Source organism: Myotis lucifugus, unplaced genomic scaffold (assembly GCF_000147115.1).
Source record: "Myotis lucifugus unplaced genomic scaffold, Myoluc2.0 scaffold_59, whole genome shotgun sequence".
NCBI classification, from domain to species: Eukaryota; Metazoa; Chordata; class Mammalia; order Chiroptera; family Vespertilionidae; genus Myotis; species Myotis lucifugus.
This window is the reverse complement of record NW_005871107.1, coordinates 2037530-2049112: the sequence shown is the minus strand read 5'-3', so window position 1 is coordinate 2049112 and position 11583 is coordinate 2037530. Positions and strand designations below refer to the sequence as shown.

Sequence of the window (11583 nt, the reverse complement as noted above, 5' to 3'; positions counted from 1 at the left end):
GCCATATTTTAATATGTAAGAATTTAAAACAATGCTAAATTGAACTGCCTGTTAATTACTGTGCTATAGAACATATATTTATTCTAGTCAGAACAGAAAGAGAAATTATGCTTCATGGGCATTTAACAAGAATACAATATTTCATTCACTTAAAAAGAGAAGGCCAGGGGTGGGACAGGGGCCGGGAGGAGGGGAGTAAAGGGGGGAGAAATAGGGGGACACCTGTAATACTATCAATAATAAAATAAAATTTAAAAAAGAGATGGTTATAGTTCCTTAGAAATTTTAGTAAAAAGTAATTATTTAGTAGTTGAGTCTGTGATTTAAATGTATTTAAAATGAATAACCAAATTATAGCATAAAAATTCTAGTAAAAAATATTTTTTCAGAAATAACTAAATGTTTTTGTGTAGTACAAGCATAACTACAGTTGTACAAATACTTGTAGAATATTTATGTATTAATTTCGAATGATCAGTTTAAAAATGAGCAATTTTATAACCAACTGGTTGCTTTTTCTTAAACCCAATAGGTTCCAAGAAGGCAAAGACAGCCAGTGCTGTTTGTGTCCCGAGTACCTAGTGCAGTGTCTGACACAGTTAGAATTTGAGTAACTGGGCAGGTTAAAAGGAGGGAGGAAGGGATGGAAGGGACCATCTTATCTACTGATCATTTCTGTACCTTGTTTATGCTAATTTATAAAAAAACAAAACACTACATTGCAAGACTTCCCTTATATGAATACTGTATTGTCTCTTGTGCATTAGGGCCATCTGTTAATTTGTATGTCATCTGATTTATAAATAAGCAGCTGAGATCTCCTCTCAGTTGTTTATGGTATTTAGGTAGCTTTCATAGGGTGAAATCTGTCCTCCATCTCTGTGCCTAATTTTCCTTTCAACTGGATTTATCTGGGCCCTAAGGAACTGGCATTCAAAGTCTCATTTAGTAAGCATGTCTAAGACACTTCTGCTGTTGACTCTCTAAACCTTTGGCTTCTGTGTAAACATTTGGTGCCATCTGGATGAGTCTTTAATAACTCCCCAAAGAGACAGGGCCAGAGCAACACAGTCATTTTCCTTGGGAACTAAAATTAGTGGGTAAATTATGTGAGGTAGCATTGTCCCACTTTTCTCCACCTATCTCTTCTGACATGACACGCAAAGGCCAAAGGAGAAGAGAGGGAAAGAAGCATTAACCAGTTGCCTCATTTTAGTAAGACCTTGCTTCTGAACCTTCAGGTAAGGAATTTAGCAAAACTTGACTATAAAAACAGCAGTATATTTATTTGAGGAGAAGCTGGGAACAGTGAGTAAATAGTAAGGACATAAAACATATACACAAGTTTAGGAAGTTATATGGAAAGACATACTACATTTACACAAAATTCAGATTTTTAACAACAAATGACAAAGAAACAAAGGATCTGTACTTATTATAGCTGCATATTGAAATGTAAAGATTTATAGTTATATTTAAATGTCAAGAAAAGGTTAATGTAAAATGCCAAAATTCAAAAATACAAATAAACCATAAAATCTTTACCTTTAATAGAGCATTTTTATGTGAAAATCTTCATGACTTCAGAATAATTTATCAGAATGTATCTTTAACATAAATTTTCATTATAATCTTTGATACATTGTTTTTTAAACAAATTTGGATGTTATTATATGTTTTCCTTATTCAGTGTTGGTTTTAGTTCACATAAATATAGGGTACTGGGCTGCCAGTTGTATAAAAGTGTAGCACATAAAATTATGTACAGTACATAATACTTGATAATGATAATAATAACTATGTTATTGGTTTATATGTGTATATATATATGTAAACATATACATATATACACACACACACACACATATATGTGTGTGTGTATATATATACTAGAGGCCTGGTGCATGACATTTGTGCACTGTGGGGGGGTCCCTCAGCCCAGCCTGCGGCCTCTCACAGTCCAGGGCCCTTCGGGGGATGTTCACCTGTTGGCTTAGGCCCGCTTGCGCTGGCTGGTGGCCTGGGCCTCTATCTTTGGGGCAATCGATAGTGGAGCCTCCCGATCGATCACCCTGCAGAGGGTGGCCTGGGCCTCCTTCTTTGGGGTGATCGCGGAGCCCCCTGATTGATTGCCATGCTGGCTGGTGACCTTGGCCTCCCTCTGCAGGGTGATCATGGGGCGATAGCGGGACCTCCCGACCAATCGCATCACAGCCGCCTTGGCTGGCCTGGTGCCAGTGCATGTCATAGCATGGTCATCCAGACGGTCGTTCTGCTGTTCGGCCGTTTGATTGATTTGCATATTATGCTTTTATTACTATAGATAATATATATATATGCATATATATTTTTTTACTGTTGACAGTATTACAGATGTCCCCTGTTTTCCCCACCTTTGCCTCTCTCCACCCAGCCCCCGCCCCACCCCAGGCCTTCATGACATTATTTTTCTGTGTCCATATATTTTTATGGTTATTTTAGAGCAGGGATGGGGAATGTCCAGCCTGTGGGCTGTATAAAGCCCATGAAATCATTTGGTCTGGCCCTGCCAAGGCAACCGCAGGCAGGACTCAAAATTCAATAAATCTAGGAGTTTTTTTCATAGCAACATAAATTTATATTAAGTGAATTATATTAAGCAATGATGTTATAAATATCCAACTGGCCCTTGGCCAAATAAAGGTTCCCCACCCCTGTTTTAGAGTATAGTCTCTTTCCCTATAAAAAGAAAAGTTTGCTGTATAACAGTAGGCCTTGTTACCCAGGCAGCAGTCTCATACGTCTCATACTTTGTCTCTTAATCCCATCATTTTCTCTTGTACTTGATTTAATCTTATGTTATTTGGTACAGTATCATGACATACAGCTTATAGCCTAGGAGCAATACACCATATCATATAGCACAGGTGTACTGCAGGCTATCCCACCTAAGTTTATGTAAGTGCACTCTAATATCTGCTTTGTAAATTATAAATGCCAACAGAAAAACATTTTAAACTCATCAGTAAATCACTTTCCCCCCAGTTTTATTGGGATAAAATTGACATATAATATTGTGTAAGAGTCAGGTATACAATCTGATTTTATACACGTATACTAGTATATAGTGAGATGATTATCATAATTGGGTTAGTTAACAACTCCATCACCTCACATAAATACCTTTGTGTGTGTGTGTGTATGTGTTGATATCATTTAAGAGTTAGTCTGTTAGCAACTTTCAAATATCTAATACAGTATTGTTAACTATAGTTATCATGCTATACATTTGGTCCCCAGAACTTACTCATATCTAGAAGTTTTTATCCTTGACCAATATTTTCCATTTCCCGTACTCTCCATCTTGACAACCCTCATTCTACTATCTGTTCCTATAAATTTGTTTCTGCATACAGGTGAGAACATTTAGTATTTGTATTTCTGATATATTTCACTTAGCATAAGACCCTCAAGGTCCATCCATGCTGTTGCAAATGGGAGGCTTTTCTTCTTTTTATGGCTGAGTAATTGTATATATGTGACATATTCTTTACTCATTCATCTATCAATAGACACTTAGGTTGGTTCAATGTCCTGGTTATTGTAAATAATGCTGAAGTGAACATGGAAATACAGATTGTCTCTTTGAGATAGGACTGCATTTCTTTTAGATATGTACTCAGGAGTGAGATTTGCTAGATCATATGGTAGTTCTATTTTTAATATTTTGAGTAATCTCCACACTGTTTTCCACAGTGGCTGCACCAATTTACAATCCCACCAACAATACACAAGGGTTTCCTTTTTCTCCACATCCTCACCAACACATTTTTTCTTGTCTTTTTATAATAGCCATGCTAAGAGATGTGAGATGATTTCTTATTGTGGTTTTAATTTACATTTCCCTGATGAGTATTGATGTTGAGCATCATTTTATGTACCTGTTGGCAGTTTGTATGTCTTTTTTGCAAAAAAAAAAGTCTATGCAATTATTTGTGTGTGTGTGTGTGTGTTTACTATTGGGTTATATGAGTTCCTTATATATTTTGGATATTAACCCCTTATCAGATATGTGGTTTGAAAATATTTCCTCCCATTTCATAAGTTGCCTTTCCTTATTTCTTCTACACTTGGCTTCTCTTACTCCGTTATGCATCTCCTCCATTGAGAACCAATTTTATACAACCAGTTCTCGGGAAAGTATAACTAAGAAACAAAGTAACATTTCATTAAAATAGATGGATAGTTTTATATATTGGATTTCTCAAATGAAATGGTTCTACATGATTTTTAAAATTTAAAATAATAGCCAAAGTACAGTAATCCACAGGGACATGAAAATACCAGTGATAAACACAATCTTTTTCAAAAAGTCCTGTATCCAAAAGGATTACCCTGCATCAGTAAACTTAGTGTTTCAGTGTGCTCAATTAGTATTGCTCTCAATTTCTTATTAAGCAAAATTCAAATAAAACCAAAACAAAGATAGTGTGTATGCTTCAGAGGGGGGAAAAAGTGTTCAGCATTTTTTTCTGTATTTATTCAGGGCAGTTCAGGTCTGTATGCTTGGTCTCTGGGGTTCTATGTGCTGTACTTGCCAATGCTGAGTCCCGCTCGAGACAGGACTGTTGATGGACATACAAGTGGGTTGTAAATGTGCAGATGGAAGGTCTTGGTCATCCTCTAGAATCAAGTAATCAGGACCCAAATCACAGGTATTAACAGAGAGTCTGCATTTCCTGGAAGTGCTTCTGAAAGTAATCAGGTTGGGTGTTTTTGATACAAAAGCTGAAGTAACGAGTAATTCTAAAATGCTTGCTCAGACTCTGAAAGAGGAAGCTGTGGAGAAAAGTATTCGACACGCCTTCAGAGCCTTAGTTCTCATCCTTGGCTGCACATTGGAAGCGCTGGGGGAAAATTAAACCGACCAGAGATTCTCATTTTTTTTTTTGGCATAAGGTACAGCCTGGGAATTGGAGCTTTGAAAGCACCTCAAGTGGTTCTAATGTGCACTACAGGTGGAGAAGCACTGATCCGTCGAAGGAAGCAGAGTCTGCAGCACAATTGGATGTTAAGCCCTGTGACTCCAGGTGTGGTCTCAGGACCAGTAGCATCTGCATCCTCTCATTACAAATGTAGAATCTGAGGCCCCCACCTCAGGCTTATGGAATGAAATATGCCTTTAAACAAGACCCTTAAGGTTCCTATGCACATTAAAGTTTGAGATGTCTTCAGTCACCTGAGCCCACAGGAGTCCTTGAATGGTTAGGTGAAGGTTATAAATAAAGATACTTTCCTAGCCCTAATTTCCTCCACTTAACCAAACAGGCTTCAGTCTTAATTTAGTTTTACTATTATGCCTCCCAAATGGAAAGAGCTATTTCTTTATTACAATACATTAAGTTGAATTTAAGATGAAAGCTAGGCTTCTTCAAAGGTCTCAAGGAATTTTCCAAGTAGAGAAAAAGCTTGTTCCATTATAGTGCCATAAACAGTGGCTTTCAACTCCCACTGCATATATAACTACCTGGAGAGCTTTTTAAATGTACTGGTTCCACATCGTATCTATTGAATTATAATTTCTCGGGGTGGAGGCACACATTGGTATGTTTTAAAGCTCTCCCGTGGAGTTTAGTGTGCAGCTAGCTGTGAGAACCACCGTGGCTGAACTCTAAGTTTATTGACTCCTATATATTGGTGCCTCATTTCTTTCTTTTTTTCTTTTCTTTTCTTTTTTTTTGTTAATTCTCACCCTAGGACAGTGGTCAGCAAACTGCGGCTCGCGAGCCACATGCAGTTCTTTGGCCCCTTGAGTGTGGCTCTTCCACAAAACACCATGTGCGGGTGCCCATGTACAGTGCGATTGAAACTTTGTGGCCCATGTGCAGAAGTCGGTATTTTGTGGAAGAGCCACACTCAAGGGGCCAAAGAGCCGCATGTGGCTTGTGAGCCACAGTTTGCCGACCACTGCCCTAGGATATTTTTCCATTGATTTTTAGGGGGAGTGAAAAGGAGGGAGGAAAGGAGAGAGAAAAATAGAGAAACATCAATGTGAGAAAAGCACGTTAATTGGTTGCCTCCTGCGTGCTCCCCAATTGGGGCTGGGGATCGAATCTGCAACCCAGGTATGTGCCCTTAACTAGGAATTGAATACGCTCAAACCATTGAGCAACACAAGCCAGGGCTCGGTGCCTTATTTCATTCAAATATAGTGGAGTCCATCATTGTGGCTTCCTTGAGACTGTTATCAATCACTTCATTAAAATGTATCAATTTGCATTATAAGATGAATTAAATATTTATTTTGCATGGTAATTTGGCATTCATTTAAGTTCATCCCTATTTCATAGTTAACAGTTGATTATCTACATTAATAAAGTAATACCAAGTATACAGATGGTCATATCCAAGTAGTACAGATTTTTTCCTTTATGAAATAAAACATTTCCTTTCATTGTCTTTTTGCCTTGACATATCCTTAGTTAAGTATAAACATTAGCTTGTACCCTCTCAGTATCTGCCAGCTGAATAGTGCCAAGAGACACCTATAGGGTGCTACTTGGCAGGAAGACATCAGCCGTCATTAAAAATCCACAAAACCGATACAGTCCAATACAACTTTCTGATTACAGAGTCAAAACTGCATATGCGGTGAACTGATACACATAAACTGCATTTTGCTCTTCAAACACAAGTTGAAAACAACTAGGAAATCAGATAACTAAAAGGAAGCGGTTGAGCAAATCACTTGATTGAAGAAAAACAAGCAGGGGACTTAAGTAAAATGAGCAGGCTTAACCCTAAATCACTGCCAAATAATTTTAAAAAATAAACTCTACCTAGTATAAAAATTGAATAATATACAGTTAAAGCTTCCTCTAAATACACAGATTTATTTCCATCTTGAAAAGAAAAGCTTCAAGTACAGAATTCCATTGCAAGTTGAATTTGGTTATTCCTAAGAAAGTCATCTGTTTGGTTCCTTAGATTTTCTATTTATACTTGTCCCTTAAGTAAGCACTGCAAAGACTATTTGTGTAAGACAAGCATGTCAAACTCAAAGGCTAACACGGGCCAAATAAACAAAGTTTAAGTTTATGTGGGCTGCAAAAAAACAAAAGCTTCAATTTTCATAGAAACATAGGTTTATTTCGATAGTGACATGCTGAATACAAAGGGCTGAAATAAATGAGTAACTGTTAACATAAAATAATAGAACATTTTCATAAAAATTAATATTTTTTTCTTGAACATTAACTTACCAGACACTGAATAACTGCACAAATTAATAAGTGTAATACAAATAAACCCATTTTTCTTGTTCTCCAAAAGCGAAATATTTCCTGTTGCGCACACCAAACAAGTCAGTACAAGACTAATGACGTGGCAATTGGCTGCTAAAAAACTAGCTGCTAGTATTAGTGGAGAGAAATGGTGTGCCAGCGCATAAGGCACGTAAGGGAAATGAATGCAACATGATTATAGTAATCAGTCATTAGCAAATGTTGTAGTTCGTTATTAATAATTATGTATAACAGGATATTGTAAAAATTAAATTACAAAAGTTTTATTAAAACATTTCTTACATACCGTTATATTGGCTGGGCCGCAAAAATATTCCTTGTGGGCCACATGTGGCCCGTGGGCCACGAGTTTGACATGCCTGGTGTAAGACATTACTAAAGTATTGTCCAAAATGACATTTTCCAAGTATAAAGCGATATGTAAATGTTATTAAAGCCACACACAGCCTTTGAGATTCCTGTTATGCTCTGTTGGGAAAAGCTCCATCCAGATGCTAGAAGACTTTTTTAAATGTGAGCTTCTATAACCAGGACAGGTCTTTGAAAAATGATGACTTAAATTTTTAACTTATGTCATTAGGTCATACCAACAATTAAATTCGAGAGACCTCAGGCTACAAATGATCTTATTTTAAATGAAAACTTTTTTTCTTTTCTATTAGGCTTAGAGTCATTCTTAAATCAATTCTTTAAGTTAAATGAGAATCCTTAATGGCCTATGAACAAAATTTATAGTAGCAAATTGTATATAAATATAAAACGATTACATATTTATGATTAAATTCTTAATAAATGAATGAACCATTTAAATGAGAATAATCCCATTATGTGCACATTATAAACTTTTCTCATAAATCTGTTTCTGAAAGATCACCATTTTATCATTTGCAAATCTTAGAAGCAAATCATATAGAAAAAAGCAACAGTCTTGGACAGGTGTGGGGGGATGTCACAATCCACTTAAGTAGGTAGCTGTGCTTACCACCGGGTGATTATGGTTTGTTTTGTTCTTTTTCAGTTTGTAGAGTATGCAGAACTGTCTCTGAGTCCATTAACTTTAAATGTCCCGTCAAGAATGTATAATCAAACATCTAAGGGGTAACATTATGAACCACATGGAAGGAAGGTAGAGAAAATTGCTCAGGATAGGTACTGCCTCCAGACTTTTCTAGTAACTACCTATGAAACCTCAGTTCAAGTACTTCACTACTGTGAGCAGATCCCCCATCTTTAACATTTGGAGGTTTGGCTAAATCCACCTTGAGGTCACGATCAATTCTCAAAATAGCCTGTGGCTTAAATTCTGGTTTAGCCATGATGTAGTGTAAATAACAAATAGGATAACATATTTCAATTTTGCATTTTGATTTAAGAATACTTACAGTTAAGGCTGGTGGTCCTGGAGGTCCTGTTTCACCCTAAAATAAATTAAAGAAAAGTTGCAGTTACCAGTAGCCTCTTTTTACACATAATATTTGTAAATTTTCTGAATAGATAGAAACAATATCTGAATAGATAGATAAATCCTGAAGAAAAGAAAAGTAGAAGTTTATCTTGATAAAAGCACAATGAGAAATGTATCATGTGCTTTGAGCTCTCATGATATAAATATCACCTGGTGCACTCTTATTTTTTTTTTGCAGGACTTGTTTTGAAAAGCTAAAATAATCTAATTTCTATACTTTTATCCACTGAACCAAAATTAGAAAGAATATTTCTTCAAATATGACTATTTGCCAATGGAGCAGCTGGGACATGTCACAATGACGGACAATTTTTCTGACAAAGTTAGTATGAGGATCAGCAGAAATAATAAATGGATGTCCCCACTTCATGCCTCCCAGCTGCAAGAAGTGGTCCCATGGCCTCTTCTAATGCTCTGCTGAATTGGCATTGCACTTGCCATCAATTGTAAAAGGCTTTGCCCATATTTATGTATTTTTAAATACTAACATTGCTTTGCTGATGTATGTGAATACAAATTACCAGATGGATGTATTGACAAATGAGTCAAAGTCTTTAAAAAATGGTTCATCTAAAAGTTCACTATTTTCTGATATGTAAATACTAGTGGCCCGGTGCATGAAATTCGTGCACATTAAAAGGGAGTTAATTAGAGGAAATATTTTAATATTGCTATTTGCCCTTTCTCTATAATAGAAGTGTCAGATGAAAGAAAATTAGTAAAATGTATATGAAAATCTTCCTCCTGTTAGAGTCTGGGGCGCGCCACGGGACCCAGAGTCAAGTCATTAAGACCAAGCATCATGGCTATCATCCTTATTTAAGTGGAGACTATGGAGAGCATATGCTATGTGGCATGGGGCACTGGGACCTTGTATTCTCAGATTGAAACTATCTCTATAACTTTCTCTTTTCTCATCTAATACAGTCATCTCAAAAGTTAAGACAGCATTGTATATTCATTATTTGGGGGAATGATTGAATACAAATGACCAATCTTTGTTAAGAAACATTGATGTAGCTTATATCACTCACTGAGGACCGATTTATAAGACCAGCTTTAGTGCAGAGGTAAATATTGACGACAGACAAGGATTTCTAAATGTGCTGATGGTGGAGAACTACATATAGTGCAAAACACCCATGCATACAATTCTCATCAAATTGGGATCATCCAATGACCTTGCGCCAAACGACTCTTGCTTTTACTATTTCTTAATTCTCTTTTCAAGGTCAATTGCCAATATGCCACTATAAAATGGCATATAAGAAAAGGTGGCAGGAAATGGAGCATTTAGACGAAGATACTAAATTAGCCTCCTTTCCCCCAAAGGCCACCTGCTTCACCATTACAGTAGCAGCTCAGTGCTACTGGCAAAGTTCCCTGATACAGGACACGGTTGCTAATTTGGTGATGGAATACCTAATGCTGTTAAGCAAGAAAGAGAAAAGGGAAATCTTATAAACACAAATTAATGTTGACTAGCAATTGTGCATTTAGTCTCTTCAAACTAATTAAATGAACCAAAAAAAGGCTTTTCTTGTTCAGATGCTTTTAACATAACAGCCTTTGGTTCATTTGAACAAAATTAACTTTTGGCAGTTAAACAGGATCAATGAAAAGTCACTGCACAGGTTCTCAGGGGTTTCTTAAGATCGGCACTTTTCTCGGTGAGCATGATACCTTTTCTCCTTTGGGGCCAGGTGCACCACGAGGACCCAAGTCACCTTTCAAACCCTGTACAAAAAATAAAGCCAATGTGATTTCTATACACAGTGCACAGAAAGCTTCCATTTATAACGAGTCATTAGTCACAAAATAAATCATAATTTACTGAGTTCCCAAACCACATTCTGCAGTGTGTGGAATGGAGAGAAATGGAGACAACTGGCAGTGAAATGACAAGCAACATCTGCGCTGCGGTGGGTATAGATATGTTAAATCAGTGTGAGTCCTCCATTGTGCATATTTGTGCAACTTTGCTTCCTGCTAAAATGACATTAATTCACCATCTGGGAGAACATCACTTAGATCTGTATGAGCTTTTAAGTATCCACTTTGGATTAAATTTGGAGATGTTGTAAATACCTCTGATTTAGCATTGATTTGCCCCCAAAATTCAAGATTTAAATTTAAAAAAATATTTTTATGTCTCTATCAAGAAATCTCATTGTTGGGGGAAAAGAAATGAAAGATGTATTCTTTTCCAACCACTCACAAAGCTGAAGCTAAAATGTAATCTCTTTTCTGTTTTAAAGTGTGATTTAGTTCTTGAATTTCTCTTTTTTTAAAAACCTGGATTTATAAAGCTATCAAATGAAACTATATAATATACAGCATATCAGACAGTAAGTGTATTCATAAATCTCCTAGACTCTTGGATGTTTTAGTGGGCCTTTAGTTGATTTGACTCAGAAATGACAGCTTTCAGAAAATTACAACACATTTCACCACAGGAGATCAGTTCTACAGCCGAATGTACTCACAGTGTAAATACAAAGAAAGCTAGATAGACATACCTTGACTGTGTGGTAAATAGGAAAAAATATCTTTCCTTGTACTTAATTTAACACATTGAATGAGGGAAGAACAATAATGGAAAAAGATATATTCTGAAGCCATACAATGCACAGTAAATCTAGGTGTCTTACTGTTCCTGAAGGGTCCAGCTATCACTGCTCTGACATTTTGTAGTAAATAAACAATGTCTAGTCTAGTGCCATCACCTGTAGCTTCCTCAATGCAGAAGCTAACAATAAATTTTAAGGAACAAAAGAAACTGGATACTTAAAATCTTGTTGCAGAGAGTATGTGAAAACTGTAGTCTTATACTTT

The 11583-nt window shown here is 36.4% G+C and overlaps 1 protein-coding gene across 1 annotated transcript in view; it reads right to left on the bottom strand.

Moving 5' to 3' along the window:
* COL19A1 (collagen type XIX alpha 1 chain) overlaps positions 1–11583 on the bottom strand; it is a 277248-nt gene that overhangs the window by 147117 nt on the left and 118548 nt on the right. Inside the window, 2 exon segments of the mRNA XM_023754306.1 lie at positions 8666–8701; positions 10432–10485. Coding sequence (XP_023610074.1) covers positions 8666–8701; positions 10432–10485 — 90 coding nt within the window.